The sequence below is a fragment of the Calypte anna genome, chromosome 10 (assembly GCF_003957555.1).
Source record: "Calypte anna isolate BGI_N300 chromosome 10, bCalAnn1_v1.p, whole genome shotgun sequence".
NCBI classification, from domain to species: Eukaryota; Metazoa; Chordata; class Aves; order Apodiformes; family Trochilidae; genus Calypte; species Calypte anna.
This window is the reverse complement of record NC_044256.1, coordinates 3,914,275-3,934,515: the sequence shown is the minus strand read 5'-3', so window position 1 is coordinate 3,934,515 and position 20,241 is coordinate 3,914,275. Positions and strand designations below refer to the sequence as shown.

The window sequence follows — 20,241 nt, the reverse complement described above, 5'->3', positions numbered from 1 at the left end:
CCCAGATTTGATGTCAAAGGCCACGACCCAATGTCAGAGCAGCCCATGCTGCTGGCCTCTTCTTTGAATAATTATCTGGAGTTTATTGTGTTGAAGGGATGGGCTTGGGGGCAGCGCAGTCACCCTGGCAAACCAGACCAATGAGCTATCCAGCCGGACCACTACCCAACAAAGGACCTGTAGGTTACACAAAAAATCCAGCAGCACAAAAGATTAAATTAAAAATGGACATTTGGCCACAGGAGTTTTGTCCTTAGAACAATCATTTTTCAGCCTTCTGAGTGTGGTGTGGTTTTCATACCTTTAAAGGAGAACTAATTTTTTTTTTCTTTATCTGTAAGATAGAATAAAACTGAAATGTTTTTCCTGTCCCCTTTTCCCAACTGTTAGAGTCATCATATTGGATATAGCTTAACAAGTTGTTTCAAGGTTTCTAGTTGATTCAGAACATCAAGTGACTGAACTTTCTTTTTTCCTGTCTAGAAATTCTCTGCAATCCTTATTCGTTTTAGAAACAAGACCACACCTCCTCCCTCCCCCAGTACCTGTATTTCTATCAATGTTTTCCTTTTAAAGTATTGAGAATGGGGGTGTTTGAAACTGGTATGAAAGTATGTTCACTGTCCAGACTGAATGAGTCAATAAATGGTAGTAAAATGTCCATTTTCTTTGGCCCTCCTTATCTTTTCCTCTCCCCAAAGAGGATTTAAAAAGTCTGAAATTCAGATTGTGAAGTGCTGTCTCTTCTTATCAGGATGGAATGAAAGGCTGCTGGAGGTGGACTCACTGTTCTGGAGGGGTGGGGGAAAAAAAAAGTTCTTTCATAGTCTGACCTCGGATTCTTTCTTAATTTTATCTAGCCCTGACCTGTTGGCTCTGCTCTGGCTCCTTTCAAGGCCTTTCAGAGCTTCACAAACATGCAGCAGCTGAAGGAAACAATGACAGGGCTTTTAGGGGCTGCAATATTACACTCTCTTGTAACCTTGGCTAAGTAGCCTGTAAACAGATGCTTTCTATGAAGCATTTGCCAGAAAGCCAAAATTTTGGCTGTGTTGGTATCAGCAAACGTGGCTTTCTGTAACACTCTTGATTTAGGAGTCTGTCTTTTGCATTTCATGTAAGCTTTGGCTGAATGAACAGTCAGGGAGTGTGTCTCCTGTGTACAACGTGGCCGTGGAACCTGCTTTGTTTTTGTCTATAATGCTTTAGATTCACCAGAAATAGAAGAATTGTATGAAGACAAATTATCAAAATCTGAAAGGGATAAATGCAGTTTGATCTTTTGCAGAAAACTGATTTGAAGATAGCATTCAAATGTAATCAGGACATACACATTTCTGTGTATTTGTTTGAGAACGGAGGATGGAATTGTGTATGGATTAGGGTTTTTCATGGGCTGTGCTGTTAGTGTCACACTGCTTTAAGTTTAGAGATTTTTAATTATATGATAGAATGTATTGAGAATGGAATTTTTGTTCCAATCTGAGTGTGGAAAGTCACTTTTTTGGTCTTATTAACTTTTCCTAAAAGTTTGCTCTCTGCAGTCTTGGTCATGTTAGAATGAGGTAGCTGTGTTAAAGTCCTTCACCAGCTGCAAAGTGATTAGAAGCACATTTTTGGTATTAGCTTTTTAACTTCTAATACAGGCATTCTGATGCCTCTGGTTTTTCAGCTGTGTTCATTGGAAGTGCATGAGGACACCATCTGGCAGTAATGAGCTATAACTCTACCAGATGGAACTAAGCTACCTCGGTTGGAGGGATGTTCTTTCCTCTCTCCTTATCACCTTTATCACTAGGGAAATGTCTTCAAAACAGAGGACCTTCCTCCAAGTGCTGGCAGCAGTCAGCCCAGGAAAACCCAGTTTTTCAGTGGATGTATTTCAGAGGCCAGTAAGGGTTTACCATTTATTCTACTGTGGAACAATACCAGACTGGTTGTATAAGTTATGTGTATTTGTCTCAGTGTTTTAGAAGACCTAAGAATTAATTTTCAGACAGTAACTCAATGGAATACACCAACATACACTATGGCATGGGAAGATACCAGCTCTTTTTCAGCTGCTTTTGCCTGCCATTGTGTATGTAGTCACTGAACCATTTATATTTTCCTGAGCTTTGAAAACGGGGCCCTGTATGATTAATCTGTGCTTAAGTAATAAATAGATAAGATGTTAATATGTTTGAATTATAAGTTTTGGAAAGGAAAGTGGTAAAATCAGAATATGAGTTGTTTCTGATTGAAGAGCAGCTTTGTAGTAGCAACTTACTGAGAGAAGTGGAATATTTACTTGGAAGCAAGGCTGATGGCAGTAGATAAATAACTTTGAGGTGGTGCAATAAAATGTGGATGTTCCAATGACTTGTGGAGCACGGGCACTGGTAATAAATCATGCCTGAATGCTGTCTGATATTTTTGCAGTTTCTCTTGGTTTCTTGTGTCCAGGAAGATAAGTCACTGTGGTTCTCCCTCTGAGCTGGAAATGAAATGACTTGTCAAAAAAATAGTGTTGGAGCATCTGTGTACACTGTGATGTTTGTTGGGGTTTTTTTGGAGGGTCTGCTTTTACAGCATCAATGCCAGTAACTGCTATGAGCTTCCTGACTGCTTTCTAAGATGCTGGACTTAATCTCCAAGACTACATCTCAGGGATGCAGCAAGTCATTGTCATCTGCACTCTTACCAAGCTCCAGCTACTGTAATATTTAATGTTTTTTTCCAAGTTAAAAATCCATGTTTTAAGCGACAATTCAACAATTTTTTTGCTCATACTTTCAGTATTTAACTTTGCCATAGTTCTACTCTAAGGTGTAGAATCTATTCATAGACTCTGAAAACAACGAGGAGGCTCCCCCATGCGTCTTTCTGCTGGAAGAGCGAGCAGGGTTCAACCTGCAGGGCTCACTGCAAGTTTGCATGGGAGAGTGAATGACAAGACGTGGGATTCCAGAGGAGAATCACCAGGGAGCAGCAACCAACCCACAAAAACTGCCATAGGAAAATGAGGCTGATCTCACACAAACTGTAAAACACTGATTTTGGGGACAGCATCTATTTTGATAATAATCAATATAAGGAATATTTAGCTTTTCCCTACTCTTATTTTATAGGACTATAATTGTCAGATGTGAAATTTTTGACTCTGGTTCAACTATTATTCTTGTGATTTTAATACTGACAAGTTTTGGTTATAGAGAAAGGGTGTGTGAGGCAGATAGGTTGTACTGCCTGAAGCTCTGCCAGCTTATCACATCCAGACTACAGTATCATGTCTTTTCAGACAGTCTCAATGTACTCCAGAGGTACTCTTGTAATAAAACTTATGAATTAGTTCTAGCACATTTGTATCAACTTCAGTGCCAGCCTCTTGATTTATACAGTGTAGTTTTTGTGTCCTTTCCACAAGCTGATTTAAATAATAGCAATAAAAATGCCTATTAAAAGTTATGGGGGCTGTGGAAATTTTACAACAACCTAGTGATAGCAGCACTGAAAAAAAAAACCCAAACCAAACTGCACTCAACAGAAACAAATTAACTTAAAAATTCATCCACCTGGTAAGTAGGCTACAAAATTGTTCCTGTTCACTTCAAGGCTGGGAACAAGGCTTCAGCCCCAACACAACTGCTGGCAATTGCAGTTGCAATAGAATTAATTGAAATGACTCAGTATTACCAGCTGTTCAGAGAGATTTTGAAAATGCAGAGGTGAAATCTTAATGTGAGGTTGGTTTTTTTTTTCTTTTTTTTATTTAAACAGAATTTATATGTTGAATGGGTTCAGTAAATCACTGCACCTAATTTGTTTCTGAATAGCAGTGATCTCCTGTGTTCCAGGATGTGTTACTCCTGGGTCTGTTCAGAGCATGACTGATGGCCTCAATCCTTGCATCCCTGATTTCTGAGGCTCTCTCAAACCTCCTGTTGCTTGGATGGCATACCCTGAATGTGAGGCTGTCAGCCCCCCAGGTGGCCGTGCCATCCCCAATCTTTTATCAGTGATTTATGTGTAAACTATTCAGGATCCCTAAAGATAAGAAAGCTCCTGAAGTTTGTTTTCTCTCTAAGATTATGTCTGGCTTTGAATGTTTGATCCAGCTGATGAACTGCTAGATGAAAGAGTTTCATCAAGTTTATGGGATTGTTGAGGAGTGAATTATATCATAAGATTGTAAATGAAACAGTTGTGAAAAATGCTCTAAACAGATGCTACTTCAGATAAAAAAATGTTTCCACCACTTCATAAAGCAAACACTGTGCAAGTATCTGTTGGAACTGGAGGCAGATCTTAGGCTCTTGGTTATCTGGTTTTGTACATTGTGAAGCTCTGATCAACACAGCAGAGCAGCTCTGTGGGTACTGTGAGTTGTTCTTTGCTAATGTCACACAGGGAATCTGATAAAACAAGTTTCACATTAATTTATTTCACTGCTCCATATACTGTCTTGAAAATGTGTTTGCATTCTCCTTTTTAGATTACTTTAACATTTAGACCTTTCTAGGCCAGTACATAATGCAGCCCTCCTCAGTTGCTCTTTCAATTACAGATAACAGCAGATGGTTTTTCAGCCATAGAATCAGTAATGTCTGAGAGCTTAACATTTCTAACGTCGTGTTTGGGTTGAACTAATTGTGTTACCAATTGAACCATGATGTCGTGAGGTGCAAATAACCTTGTTTTTTCAGATGGTAGAGACTAGTCGAGAGACTACATTTTTAAACAGGTTCTGCTATTTAAAGATCATTCTTTTTGAAACATCTTGCATTGAACATGAGTAAGACGAATTGTATTCAATGGGCTTTTTCTAAATATTAAGTGTTAAAGATACCTAAAATTAAGATTTTTTTGAAGTGTTTTTTCACAAAGACATTTAAATTTTTGTTGTGGGAGTTACATTTCTGCCTTTCTTCCACATTCCATTAATCTTCCTCTCCTCCCCAATCAAGTGTTAATGAGGAATTCAGGTTTAAAAAAAAAAAAAAAAAAAGAAAGAAAGAAAAAAGCAATGAGGATAAACAGACCTCACAGGCTCTCATTCAGCTCAGCAGGGCACTGGACCTTCGCTATTCTTCATTTCACAGTGAAGATGAGGAGTTCTGGGTGAGCACTTTCAAAGGGCACAGAGTTTTTGAAGGTGCTCGGCAGGATGATCAATGGGGGTGTCTGTCATCCTCTGCCTGCGGAAGTGCAGCGGGGGGCTCTGCTGCAGCAACTTGTAAAGAAAAAGCTGTGACACTTGGCTGCTGCCTCTTGCTGTGGAATCTGCTCCTGGGTTGTTAAATAGGACCTGAATTCAAGTTTTTTTCTATGAATGGATGGGAGAATTGATAACTGTAATAACCTCCAGAGCATCATCTTATTGAGATCTTAAAGATGTCTTGATGGCTTTATAAATTTTGGCTTTGCTTTGAATATTTCCATTTTATGCTAAATACATGTGTTCCTACCAGAGGTGAAGAAGCCTGGGGAAGAATATTCCTGGGTATATATTCCTGCTTTTCTGAGATCCGTGCTGTAATTAGCCTCAGTAGGTCACCATAACTTGATTTTGCTGTATTGATATTGGTACCTCTGGAGTGCAGTTATCTTTTTGCTTGGGTTCTGTTTTTAAATGCACCTTCCCTTCATGTGTCGTTTGTATTTTTACAAATTATTAAGAGATTGCAACAATTTACTTATATCTTACAATCTTTATCTTTCTGATTTTTCAATATTTAGTATTTTCTTTTATCACATGCTTAAGGTTATCCCATGTGTTTGTGTCCATCTCCTCCTTTTCTCTGATTGTAATTTTTTGGACAGAAAAAACAGATGTAGTTTGTTGTTAAAGTGAAAAAGACTTCAAAGCAAATGAGGTTTTACTCTTTTTAAAAAAAAAAAAAACTATTTTTTTTACATTTTATTATTTATATTGTCTACTTGTGATGTTGAAGTCTATTTAAAAAATGGGAGTGGGCTCTGCTGCCTATTCTGCCATTCACATTAGGCACATTATAGAAATACTTCCATCCAAAATAAGGAGCCCCTTTTCCTTTACATTTTTATTTAGATTTTGGTAAAAGAGTCTTTTAAAAATAAAGATAGCTAGAGATGTAAGCTCTACTTAGTGGTGCCTCATTTAAAGCTGATTTTCATAACTACAGTGCAGAAAGATTTGTTACTTGAAAATAAACGAGAGAAAATGTTACAAAAGCCATTGTTAGGAAATGGCTGTGCTGCCTTTACAGGAACACCGAATAGTTGTTAAGATTGTATCGCTGGGGCAGTCTGCAGAGGGAGCCAGCGATCTGATGCAAACAGAACTCTGGTTTGTGGTGCAGAAAGGTCAGGAGTTTGTGTTCCTGCCGACTTCATGAGAGAGGCCAAGCCAAATCTCAGCTAAAATGAGAAAGAGGAGAGCTGATTTTGAGAAAGGATAATATGGTGGTGTTTTAGGGCAAACAAGAACAGCACAGTTATAAAAAAATCTATTTAGACTTTCTGAAAATCTTAATAGAAATAGGTTCATGATAAGAGGAAAATGTCCTCTTCTGTCACCTGGTGAATGATCCTGGAAGGGTTGGTTATAAATACCAGCAGAAGGGAGGGTGCTGATTTGCATTCCTGTGGGGACCTCTGAGTACTCCGCACCATCCCCACTTACAGGAAGCTCAAGACCACTTTTCTAACTGATTTCTCTGTTATTTTTCATTTGGCTCAAGGCCAGCGTATCACTGGCAGAACTGAGAGAAGCAGCAAACTGCAATATGAGTACCCAAAGACATGGCCAGAGAAGAGGAAACACAGAGATCCTTAGGCTAGGAACAGTGACCCTCTGAGAATGCCAGAAGCAGCTTTCAAGAAAACTTATGGAAGTGGTAGTTAGGCAATGGCATTATTTAACAATCTCTGCTGTTTCCAGCCTATCTCCTCTAGGAATCTGGAACCAAAACATTTCCCGTTTTTTTTGCTGGGTCCCATCCTCCTGCTTTGCTTTGATTGCCATGCTTCATTACAGTCTGCCTATCCAGAAATAAATGTTGGTTTCTGTAAACCTCATGCTGTTTGTTTTTAAAAAAATTGATTAGATTTTGAAAGCACTTTCAAAATGCTGAATAATCCTAATAAATCTAACACTGTACCTGTGAAGGTATGGTTTCAGTACAGATAGGAATGTGATATTTATCCTTTTCTTCCTGATTTGTGTTAAAACCTTCTGTTTCAGACTAAAGGAAGCAAGACTGGGAGATATGAGACTGATTCTAGTGCAGTGTGAGCAGAGATTCAGGGGGATTTGCAGGGCTGGAGCAGTGACAGGCTTCCAGGCTTCCAGCCCATTCATCAGCCTTCTGATTGTAGCGGGCAAGATTTGAACCAACCTTGCTGGAGAAGAAAGTTATCTCTCTCTCTGTAGAAGTCTGAGAATTCCTTTTTTTTTTTTTTGAGTCTATTCCTTTTCTCTTTGTGCAGATCCCAGAAGAAAGTATCATGTAAGGCTGCTGGCATATAACAGTATGGAAGAAGGTTATCAGGCAGACCAAACAGTCAGCACTCCAGGATGTGTCTGTAAGTGCTATAGCTGCACAAAGATTTTATTAAGAGCTGGGCTGTTTGAAGGTCTCAGCAGCTCTGTATTTTTTACCTAGAATCAATCAATTAATGTAAACAGTGTAAAACACAGAAAGAGAATGATTGTATCTGTGGCAAATACTGTCCTGGTCATCCCACAACTGATACAGTCTCTTGTGTTCATGAACTGCAGCTGGGGAAACAAGATAGCTATGGAGCACGATTTCCTCCCCTCACAGATTGACTGCATCATCTAACCAGGGATGTATCATGTACCTTATGAGAGATTTGTCTCTCTCCCTTGTGTCTGTTTATAGTTTTTACTTTGCTTTTCACTAAAGTGGGACTACAGAAGTAATGTGTATCAGGTTAGGAGGGATCTTTAATAGCTTGAACCAGATTCCTTGGTAGTGCTGGGTGGAGACAGATTGGAATCTAAACCTGGGGGCTCAGACCTGTCTCTTGATCTTGCTGATAGCTGTATACAGTTCTACAGTTCATTAAATAACTCCAGCTCCTTTTTTTTTTGTTTTTTTTTTTGTTTTAAACAGCTGTCCGTGACCGCATGGTGCCACCGCCACCTCCCCCTCACCACCTCTATGCCAAAGCTAACACCTCGTCCTCTATCTACCTGCACTGGGGCAAGCCTGCCTTCACATCTGCACAGCTCATTAACTACACCATCCGCTGCAACCCGGTGGGGCTGCAGAATGCTTCTCTGGTTCTGTACCTTCAGACGTAAGTGTAGCACTGCTAAGGAGTCTCTGCTTCACATTTCCAGATACTTCCAGTTTCTGCTCTGCTCTTCCTGCCATCTCTTAGTTGCTTTAACAACTTTTATCTCCCTTAGAGGACTGTGTGTTTTGCCCAGTGGTTGCTAGTTCTGTTTCTAGGGTATTTAAGATGTATTCATAGAACAGTACAGTTCTCTACCTGTGATCCTTGTGTTGGATCCCGGGATCATCTCGTGAGTATTTAATGGCTTTTTAGCTAAGTTAAATTTAATTTTAAGCTCTTATTTAGCCAAACCAATATAGATTATTTGTCTCTTGTCTGGTCAGAGATGGGTCTTAGTCCAGTGTCTGATTTGAATACTGGAAGCAAGAACTTTTTAGTTTTATGGGGCTGAGCATGTGATTGTGGGAATGCCACATTCCTGAGTGTGTGGCACGCTGCCAGAAGAAAGCTGAGTAGGAAATACAGTTTGCTTGTCAAGAAGCAATGCATGGGCCATGCAATGTCAGAACAGGGAAGAAATTCCACCTAGCTTGACATTCACCTCTCTGTCCAGGTGGTATGGGAGCAGATTTTGCCCCATTATGACTATGAGGGCCTATGCTGGGGGCTATGATGCTGGGGAGGGAACCCATATGTGTGTAGCTCCTTTGACACCCGGGTTTACTCAAACCTTATAAGTAAGGAAAATGCTATTTTAAGATAGTTTCCATCCTGATATTGATGGTTTTCTCTTCAAAGAATACATCCCCATCTGTATAACTCCTGACTGAATGATTAGACACAGTATCATGACCATGTAAATCCTTAGTGTGCAATGTGAAGCATAAATAAAGCTGCTTTTTATGGTAGGGTAAAACTATTGCAAATACTGGTGACTGTCTTTGCAGTATATATATGTGAGATTTCATAAAATGCTATCTGAAGAGTAACACCATTTTAAATCAAGATTTAATCTCAACTTGGGTATTATCACCTGGACTTAACCCTGGTGTAGATGAAAGATTTCCACCTGCCCCAGAATCAAAATAAAGCAGAATGTCTATAACTGACTTTGTGATCAAATAATAAATTGCATTATTAAAATTATTATAATGAATGTTACAATAAATAAATAACCAAATATGACTACAAGATGAGTAAGGAACATATTTTGCAGAGATCCCCTAAACATGAGGTGATAGAAGGGGAAGTTGCAATCATGACCTACGTCTGTTATGAGGACTGAGAAGCAGATCCAGGAAAAGCTGACAGAGCCAGCAGTGTGTGCGTTTTCAGCTGCACTGCTGGCTGTAGTTTCAGTGGTATTCTAGGTAGAAGCTATGGACAAATGTGGAAAGAACTCAGTTTGGGATACCTGCTGATGATCTGGGCAAGAATATTCTTGGACTTGCTTGTGCACCAGCTGCCCAAACACCCTGTATGAGAACCTGAGCTGAATTTAACTGACAGAAGACACAATATCCTCCAGGTTTAGTAACAGTTACATTGTCAAGTAGACAGCACAGATGGATGCACCTGTGTCTGAGCTTGAGCTGGTTTGTCTTGTACTGAACTCATCACATGAATCTGCTCACAGTGACTGGGAGATAGTGTATGAGTTTCGTTCTTCAGGTCAACTGCTGCTGTTAAATTTGCTTTATTCTTTCATCTACACAGTTCAGAGACTCACATGTTAGTTCAAGGTCTTGAGCCAAAAACCATGTATGAATTTGCAGTTCGGCTGCATGTGGACCAGCTCTCCAGTCCCTGGAGTCCAGTAGTCTACCACACCACCCTTCCAGAAGGTAAGCCATTAGGAGAGGACCACATGGTTCTGAAAGGAAAGTTCTGTACATCAAAACACCTGAAAAATTGTGTATTATTTTTAAGTTGTCTGTAGGAGAAATACTTTCCTCTGAGATACAGCTACTGTTCTTCTCAGTAAGCTGAGATACAGAAATGCTATCAGGAAAATCCTTGTTTTGGAACTGTGAAATTACTTTTAATATATACAATACCATATACTCATACTGTTAGTAACCACTAAATAGAAGTAACTTGAATAAAAATGTAAAATATATATAAAAAAAGAGGCATTGCTGATTCATAGGTGTAATGAAAACATGTTTTAAACCCCAGAAGTTTTAGAAACTGTAACACACACATCTGCTGCTCTGGCTGCTGGTTTCCTTTTTTGTCAGTGGAACTCAAAACTTCAGCCTCTTGGTCTCTGTGTGGCAATGTTTGGGATGTACCTTTTCACAGGGTACTGATGTGGGGATTTGTCCAGTACTGTTTCCTTCTGGAAATGGAGGAAAAATATGAAATTAACCTTTACAAAATCTAAGCTATTGGCCAGATCAGAGCTAAAGGAGAACTTTTTTTGAGGAGCAGTATGTGTTGATATATATGCTATTTATCTGGGATGTAGCAGTAACCATTAGGTCTGCACATCACTTTCTTTCTGAGCCATTTAATTGCATGTGAATGAGGTTAGCCTAATAGCACTGTGTTACTGTTCTCACAGCACCATCTGGCCCTCCAGTAGGAGTGAAGGTGACTTTGATAGAGGATGATACTGCTTTGGTTTCCTGGAAGCCACCTGATGGCCCTGAAACAGTTGTCACACGCTACACTATCCTCTATGCATCCAGGAAGTCTTGGATTGCTGGAGAATGGCAAGTGTTGCACAGAGAAGGTAAACTAAAATTACAAACTGATGAACTGGACAATGATGCTTTATAAGATACTTTGTTACTTTCAGGTCCCTTGGACTACAATAAGAAAGAAATATGTATAAAAGTTTACATGAAAGTTACAATTGGTTTAGGATTAATCTCATGGTTGCAATGAAAACATGTTAAAAATCAATTAATACTCAGAGGCTGAGAGGCAAAGGTCTGTGCTGCTTTGGAGCTCAGTGCGTGCACATGAACTGACATGTCTCATAAATCTAATTACATCCATCTTAGTTCTGGTGTAACCATGATTGTCAGTGTTTCATTTTGTAAATGGACTCTTTCAAATCTGAAGTCTCAGAGATGCCCCACTCTCCAGAAATAAACTTGTAAGTATGGCTTTATGGGTTTATATTTTTCTTTCAATCACTGCCAGTCCAGTTAGCTCAGTTTGCTTAATTAACTTTCCCCTACTTCCCAGTAAATTGCTCTGCAAATTCAATTTAACTCTGGCTCTTTTCTGCTGCTGAGCCCAGCTAGCTAAGCTAACAGGAACTCAAGTGTGGTGAGATGAACTGCAGCCACATCTTCATGATTGGATGTCAATATAGTCTAAATTTTTATAGGTCCTTTCCAGAATAATACTCCAATTTGAAAAGCTCCATCAAGCACAGAATTCTATCATAGCCAAAAAAAAAGACATTTACTGTTTGATTGGTCTTCAAAATAGACAGAGTCAGTTCAGAATATATAATGTTCTAACAGTGTGTTAAACCAGAGAGGGAGGCTCAGTGTTACACTTGAAAGTCATGTGCTTAAGTAGCTTATTTAAGAGGATTGCCCAGGAAAAGTCACTGTGTTGTTGCTCTGTGCTGTTCCATGGCAGAAAGCTTAGTTGTCAGCAGAGACTCAGTCTGGAAATATTCTGTGGAGAAAATATGTAAAACTTAATGGGTTTGCTCACAGAAGACATAAATTTCATTTCACTGCCAGTGAGAGTGAACTGGGCTAGTGCAGAGCCAGGGACTGTCCTTTGTGCTGCTCCTGAAGAGAGATAAAGGACCCACAGCCATTTTGAAAGGTGTCAGTGCTGCTTTGGCCTTGCTGGAGCAGAATGGTCCTTGTTGGCCTCAAATAAAATGGTCATCTTAGGCAAAGTTTGTGAAAAATAACTACTCTCTGAAATGTCAGCAAGGTCTAACTGCTGGGGGAAGATTGAACCTATGGTTTTTCATAATTAAAATTGTTCAAGAAATGAGTGATAGAATTTGCACTTACTAAAAACCTAGCAGCTTTTAAATGCACAGAGCTTGTATTTGAATAAATCTCATCATTCTAGTGATGATATGCTGTATTTGTTGTGTGCAGCAAAGTGGCTGAATTGCTTCCCGGCACAAACTTCAGCTCAGCCATGAATCTGAAGAGCTTCTCAAACAGTATTTTATCATAGCTATTTTGGATGAGGGGATGGCAGTAGCTGTAAACATTTTTATGTGTTCCCATGCTGAAAATGCTGGAGAAAATGAGCAAATGGAGAGCTATACATCTCAGTGTAGTACTGTGTCCATCAATGTTAGAGTAACTAATTTTGTATTTTGACAACTGTATTAGGGTTTGAAGCATGGCATGGAATTTTGTCACCTTGACATGCTAGGACAATCTGTAGTGCTCTTAGTTAAAGTACAGATGGAAATGCCTGTGACAGAAAATAAATATGTACAGGTAAAATTGGGCAAATACTGTAATAGTCCTGTGAAAGTCTTTTCATAGGTAATTCGAGGCAGAAGCAGGGTTCAGGGTTTTTATGCCTTTATTCTGAAAAGGTCAGCTAACCCAATGGAATAAATAGCATTGTTTTGTCTTGACATTTAAATTTAAATCCTCTGCAGAGGATTTGTGAAATCTTAACCCCTTTCTTTTACCATACTTCCAAAGACAACCCCCCAAATAAGAAACTAAGTAAGATTTAAAAACCCACCAGACCAAAGCAGAAACCACAAACCCAACCCTACCACCTATGGAAGTCTTAACATGGCTTTAGTTTATGCACAAAAATTTCCACCAATCCACCAGCTTAAAACAAAACCCTGTAATTGGACTGAGCTTGTGTTAACTGTGACAAAACTAGAAAATATAACAGCAGTTTGTTGTTGGTTTGTGATGTGGGTTATCTGCCAGTCACCTCCCCCTTCTCCTTAGTTCTCTTCAAGTGGATCTGAAGCCTTTGCACACTTGGTGTGCAGTAAATCAGTACCAAGTGCTTACTTGCTTTAGCAACGCAGCAGATTTGAAAGGAGCTGGTGGGAAAGAGCCTGTAATATTGAAAGGTGACCTCTCACCCTTGCTGGTGCTAAATATTACAGCTCCTGTGGCTACAGGTCCCTCACATTTTACTTCAAATGCTTTCAGCTAATGGGTGTTTTTTATGGAAGAGTTGAAATAGCTTTTGAAGTACCTTCCCTTCTGCCAAATGTACAATCTTCTCTGTCAGCACAACAACCTGTTATTTTTTATGCTTCCATGATACTGTAAATTCTGTCTTCTGAAACTGATTTGGAAGGTTGAAATTTAGACTTAAGTCTGAGAAAGCCAATGGGTTATGTGAAAGAACAAGGCATAGATTTGGTCCTTTAACTGCAACTATTTGCAGTAGATTAGAAAATATATAAAAAACACAATATATTCCTGTGGTAGGAAGGAACACAGGCATTTGAGAAAGGAATTGAATTTTGAGCAGCAGTTTGCAGTCCCCTGGACAGGCAAAGTTCTCATTAACTTTGACAGGAGTTTTGCCTGTCTAAGGATGATGCAAGTGAATCCTATTTATGTTCTTAAGCAGTTCTGTCTGCCTTCAGGGACTTTAGGAAATTAATCCTTAGCATGTGAGAGAGACATTTTCTGTAATATTTTTAGTAGCACAGCTTAGATGCATAGGAATCAAGGAAGCCTACACAGCTCTAGATAGGATTTAATTTTATTTTAAAGCATGGTATAAGGTACTCTTCCAAATCTGTCCTTTTCATTTTACCAACTAGACCTGAAAATTGATAAACTGAACCTGAATTATTTTGTTATAACAATTTTCATTCACATAGCTTAGTATACAAGTGAGGTCTAACATTCTGCTTTCTCTGCCTCAAAGTCTGGTTAATGCTTGGAGCACAGACACAATCACAGCATAAACACTGTAACACTGACATGCATTAGCACCAGGTATAGGATTAGCATGCTGTGAGTCATAGCCACTACTCCACTCTGGGGTTTGAGTTACAATGACACTGCACAGCCTGCTGTGTGCAAGGAAAGGACAGGAGACAGAAGCAGGCAGCCCCAGTGTTTGTTCTCCTTACGCCCTCTCTATGCAGCTCAGAATGTACGGAAGTGATCGCAGTCTGCAAACAAGATTGGAAGTTGGTGTTGGAAAGAAAGTGTAGGTCCCAGTGTGTAAATCTTAGTCTGTTACCAGAGATTTTGTCTAACTGGGACTATTTATCAAATCTTTTTTACAGGAGCCATGACCATGGCGTTGCTGGAAAACCTTGTAGCAGGAAATGTCTACTTGGTCAAAATAGCAGCTTCCAATGAAGTGGGAGAAGGACCCTTCTCAAATGCAGTAGAACTTGCTGTCCTGCCAAAGGAGACATCAGAGTCTAATCAGAGGCCGAAACGTTTGGATTCAGGAGATTCCACAAGTCAGTAGCAATGTTTTAGTTACTCCTGTCACAAGTACCAGGAAAAAAGATCCCTATTTGTTTTAGCTGGTAACTACTTTCTGGGTAAACCATTCTGTTTTCTGTGAGGTGTCCCAAGAGCATAATGTTTTCTTCTAAATGAAACTGTTTTGGAATTTTATCCCAGTTAACTCAAAACTGGTTTGATTCTTTTGCTCAGAAGTTGGAAGTTTCCCTTTCAAGTGAGAGTACATAACTGGAATTATACAACAAAATCAACTTTGCAGCCACCCTTCCAAGGCATCTCCTTTAAGTCCTTTATTTGGCTTGAGATACCAGTAGCACTGGGCCAGGCAGAACCAGACAGCTCAGCAGAGGTGAGATGGCATCTCGAAATATGCTGGAAATATGCTGGTTCCTGGTATTCCAGCAACCCAAAGCAACCTGTCAGTGAGATACCAGCATATATTTCACCACAGAAGTCAGCCCCAGTTGCAACTGTTTGGGGAAAACAATGCAGGAAAACCTTGCAGGAATTAAGGTAACATCAGTGGGTTGAATGGGAGAACACACTGTCTGAAATAGAAGCAGATTTATCCTTGTGCCTTGTTATAGCTTTTAAAGGTATTTGGGGAGACAAGAGCTATTCAGGTACAGGAACCTTTTAACCTTTCTTTCCTGGAATCCAGTTACATTTTAGGGCTGAATAAGCAATACGCATGCCCTCGGGATTAGGTTGATAGACAAATTATGTCAAAGCATAAACAAAGTGAACCCTTCTAGGTGACAGTGTCTGGAATTCTCCAAGCCTTTTCCCTTTGTGGTCTGGGAGCATCCTGTAAGGAAGGTGTTGGAGAGAGCTCCTCTGCTCTACGTTGCAGGTCACTGAAGAGGCTGTGGTGTAGGGCAGTCCCTTCTTCCCCTCCCACACTGCACACACTCCTTGGTTTGGTCTGCAAGTTTTGTTTTAGAAAGTGTCAAAATGTATGACAGAGAAAGTCTGGAAATCTCATTAAAAGGGAGCATTTGTCTCTGTTATGGCTGTAACTGTTAATTTCTTGACAGGAAGCAGGAGGTAACTCCTTCTTTACTTCCTATGCTCTTTTTGTTGTAGCTTATTCTGACTATTACCATCTGGACCAGAAATCAATGACTGGCATTGTTGTTGGGGTTTGCATAGCATTGACCTGCATCCTTATCTGCATCCTGATCTTAATTTATCGAAGTAAAGCAAGGTATGTTTTTGTTTTTGTAGACCAAGCTCTTTCTCAGTGCACTGATTGTTGTCACATGCCTTCTTTTCAAAGAGTCAAAAGTTCTCTGAAATACTCTGTTGCTTTGGATATTCCTACCAGCAGCAGAAAGACTTTGTTGGCTCTTTCTATTCTACCTGAGTCTCTCCTCCAATAAAAAGAAGGAGGAACCCAGAGTGTGTCAGTGGAGCTTTGGCAACTAAGTATAAAGCTCATTTCCAAACCCTTCTGAGTCAGATAAATATGTTGCTTTACATCATCTCCTCCTCCTGCTTCATATCCCAGCCTGCCCGGACTTGGTTTGCAAGTCTGGAACCCTCTGGTATTGCTGGGCAAGAGGATCTCTGACATAAAGCAGTTCCATGATCCATTTGCTTCTTTTCAGAGGTGTGAGCCACCAGCTGTCATGTTATCAGCTTCTACGGGCCATAAACTGGCCCAGTAACCCTGCCCATAACTTTGGTATCAGAAAAAAAAAAAAAAAAAAAAGTTAATTGAAATAATAAATTTTAAAAGTGTCTGAAAATATGTTTTAGTAACAAGGGCATTTAAGCATACATGCAGAGAAAAATATGGATTGGGAGACAGGCCCTGTGTAGCATGGAAGAAAGGTCTGAGTGGTAACTTCCTCCAGTATTGCTCATCATGACAATTCCTGTCTGTACATGAGCTTGTAGCCCCCTGTGTATGGTTAACTGGAAGCAGATATTGTTTTTATCACAAGCAACAACATATAAATTCCACAAGAGAGTTAGGAGTATCATACAGCATAATGTAAATACCAAGAATATATCAATACTTGATTAACAATAGCTTTGAAGTTGATCCTTGGGGTTTTTTTGTATTTACTTCCTGTGGGTCAATTTTGTTCCTGTTTTACATTGTGTAGGAAAACATCTGCTCCTAAACCTGTGCAGCAAAGCACTGACCAGCTGTCACATACCAGCATCTCATTAGCCAGTGCTAATGAGGTGGAGAAGAGCATTGAAGGAATTGCTGAGAATGAAGAATCATTATTGCCAATGATTGTGGGAAACAACTTCATCGATGCTAAGGTACTGCAAGCTTTACTCACTCACAAACCAAAATTTTTCTTTAGAATTCACTGCCATTACATCTCAGTCATAAAAGTTAAAATGTGTACATTACAAATCCACAGCAGGTTTATTTTCAATGGGACAAGCACAAGTTTGGCAATCTGAGGTCAAATTTTCAAGACTTATCTTAAAGTTCTCCTAGAGATCTGATTGAGCAGATTTGTCCTACACTTGTACTCTGCAGTTAGTCTATGGCACTGTGTCAGAGGATAACAGCTCCATAGACTTTAGGCTCCTGGGTGGTGTCTGATAGTCCAGGGAGATAGGTGGCAGAGTCCTTGTCAGCACCTAGGTCACTTAATGCCTGTGCATGATCTGGTCAAGTGTGACACTAAGCAGGTATTAATGAAAATGTAATTTTTTTCTGTATATTTACTGATAAGGTAAAGTCAAATTTTGTAACTCTTGTTTGATCATAAATTAGTCTAGATGGTAGGATGTATCAGTGGATGAGTAGAATCTTACTGTTGAGGATTGAGGTGTGCATCTGCAGAGGTACTGATGTGAGGCTTGTTCTGGCCACACTGCAGACTTGGATAGAGCTGCTGTCTGAGGGTAAATGCAAGAGCTGGGAATTAGAAATGGGTTCCAGTGCAGACACAGACACTCTCTGTGAATTGGCCACATTCTAAGTAACAGAGCAAGAGCAGTGGCTGGAATGCTTTGCCCTGTGTTTGCTATACTATAGCTGTATTACTAATATGTAGTATCTGGTCTGTGAGTTTGCCAGTTTTGGTAGATCTGTTCTTGACTTGTCTCAAGCAATAGATGAATACCAGACCACAAAAATGTGACTGAGCACTACGATTTCTTTTGTCTTCCTTTTCCACATGGAGCCACTAGGTGGGAAATTAAAAATATTTTCAAATATCTTAGAAATTTAGTTTGTTAAAATAAATGCTTGTGTGTCTCCCTCTATTGTAGGGGGGATCTGATCTGATTATTAACAGCTATGGGCCTGTCACAAAGGCTAACTGCAAGAAAAGGTGGCTGTTCTTCCAAGATACTAAGAAGATGAAGCCTGAGGAGGTAATTTGTTTAATACACAGAGATGCACAATCTTACACTGTTTGCAAAGGATGTCAATTTCTAGTTATTGAAAAGCATCCATTTTCATTGGATAGTTTCACTTGTGTGGAGGCTGATGGTGTTCTACCTACTAGTAAAGTCTCCTTCAAGTTTCATTTTCTGTCCCAAGCTGTCAAATATTGTAACTCTTTAAAATTAAGGGATTGCTCTCTAGGTTTTGCCCTTTTATCTGTGAGCAAGTGGATTTCTGTGTACTCGGTCTGTGCATAAAATCTACAGTACTACATCTGCAGAGACTTTGCATAGATAGAAATTAAAATTAAATATGTTTAATATGTATTTAAAAATAAAAGTAAAAAGATTGTAAAAATACAAAGAATCCCCTCTTACTCTGACAGCTAAAATCTTGTTTGCTGAAGAGAAACCAAAATAAGGAAATTAAATTGTTTACCCACTTCTGAAGAAATTAAGTATTTGAGCCAGAGCTATCTGGCTCCTGAAATTGTTGCTCTAGACACATTTGCTGTTTGGAGAAGAAAAATAACCATTTAAAACTCAACACTATCATGCAAATTCACACCTTGTGGCATATAACTAATGTTTATTGCATTGTAATATGTATTGTACTCTTGTGTGCTTAAGGAATAGGAAGTCTTGATATCCATGTTGTAAATTCATATTCCAAAATATTTCTAGAAGCAGATGCATATTTCTGATGCCACAATAAGCAAACTATTTGCTGCCACCCATTTAAGAACATGCATAAAGGGAGAGGAGGGATAGGAGAAAGCTCTACCAAGCATGTTTTTAAAATACCTTTCAGGTCTCTCCTGTAAAATCATTCTTGATTAGCTGTGCTTAGCAAGAAGGGATTATTTCATGTGTTATGGACAAGTATGAACAAGATTTGTGATTGATTCTTTTTTAGCTCCTGTAAAGCTAGGAAAGCCCAGATTGTTCTGAGCCAATGCTGTTAGAAGCACTCTGGTGGAATAGGAGACAGGAAATGCAGTAAAAATTCAAATTATGGTGCAGCTTTTCAGAGGCTGAATGACCTTTTTCTCTCTGCTTTTGATGTAGCCTCAGAGAAGATTTGTCCAGGCAGTGTGTCTGTATCAGCCAGGCACCACTGTGCTGATCAGTGAGGATGACTCCCCCAGCTCTCCTGCACAGCAGTCTGATTTTCAGGTGCCTTTCAGTATTGCTGCTGATACGGAGCATTCAGCCAACAGTGAAGGAAGCCACGAGACTGGTGATTCTGGAAGGTTTTCTCATGAGTCCAATGATGAGCTACACCTCTCCTCTGTGACGAGTGCCACCCCTCCCTCTGCCAGTCCTTTTGCCAACAGCGATGTGGGTACGAACACGAGTGCTGCCACAAGTAACTGCACAGAGTCTCCTCTGCCCTTTGCTACTGACCAGACTCCTACCTCACCTCCTCAGATACACTCTGCAGTGCAAAACTGACATCCTCGGGGCCACGCCAGACATTCTTGCAGTATGTCTGTTCGAAGGACAATGAACAGGGAGCCAAAGTTTTATTGTGGGAAGCCTGACTAACCTAGCAGGTGATCCCATAGTTCTGTTGAATGTTTTTGGTTTGTTGTTTTGGTTTTTCTTTGGGTTTTTTTTTTTTTTGGTCTTTTTTGTTTGGTTGGTATTTTTTGTTTGGTTGGTTTGTTTTTAAAAACTCACTCATTTTGAATGTCCAGTGGTCAACAAATGTGAAAAGACTGTAAAGATTTCTGGCTAAAGTTAAAAATGTGTCACTGGAGCAAAGGGAAGGCTGGTGGCCCTTTTGCTGACTATCTACCTCAGTTCGCCGAGAGGTGAACTCTGAATGACAACTGCTTTACCTCATTTGTGTTCTAGTTGGTCTTGGCTATGGAACTGATGATACTTCCTAGTAGTGTTGTTTTATTCTGGGTTTCTTTTTATTTGTTTGTTTCCAGTTGTGTGCAGAATGTGTGTGTGTGTGTGTGTGCTAAGTGATCAGGGAGTTGTATAGGTAGATGAACAAGATTGTTTAGCTGAAGCTCTGTCTTTAAAAAGGAGGAAACCTCAGAGTATAAAAAGCAATGATTTAATGTGGCTGACATAGAGGATGCTGAAAATGGGAGTTGATGCTTCCATGGATACAGCCACATGAACTATTTTGTATCTCTTGATTTCTTATAACCCCAGTAAGCCTAGGACAGTGCCTTTCCCCCAGAAACTTGTGCCAGCAACTGCTGACAGGATGTATGCT

General features: G+C 39.7%; 1 protein-coding gene across 1 annotated transcript in view; it reads left to right on the top strand.

Annotated features, from left to right (window-relative positions):
• Window positions 1-19,460, top strand: part of PRTG (protogenin) — a 79,160-nt gene extending 59,700 nt beyond the window's left edge. The window contains 9 exon segments of the mRNA XM_030457290.1: window positions 7,450-7,545; window positions 8,100-8,286; window positions 9,943-10,070; window positions 10,793-10,963; window positions 14,453-14,635; window positions 15,729-15,849; window positions 16,757-16,922; window positions 17,889-17,993; window positions 19,074-19,460. Of these exon segments, the coding sequence (XP_030313150.1) occupies window positions 7,450-7,545; window positions 8,100-8,286; window positions 9,943-10,070; window positions 10,793-10,963; window positions 14,453-14,635; window positions 15,729-15,849; window positions 16,757-16,922; window positions 17,889-17,993; window positions 19,074-19,460 (1,544 nt within the window).
• The last annotated feature ends 781 nt before the right edge of the window (window positions 19,461-20,241 follow it).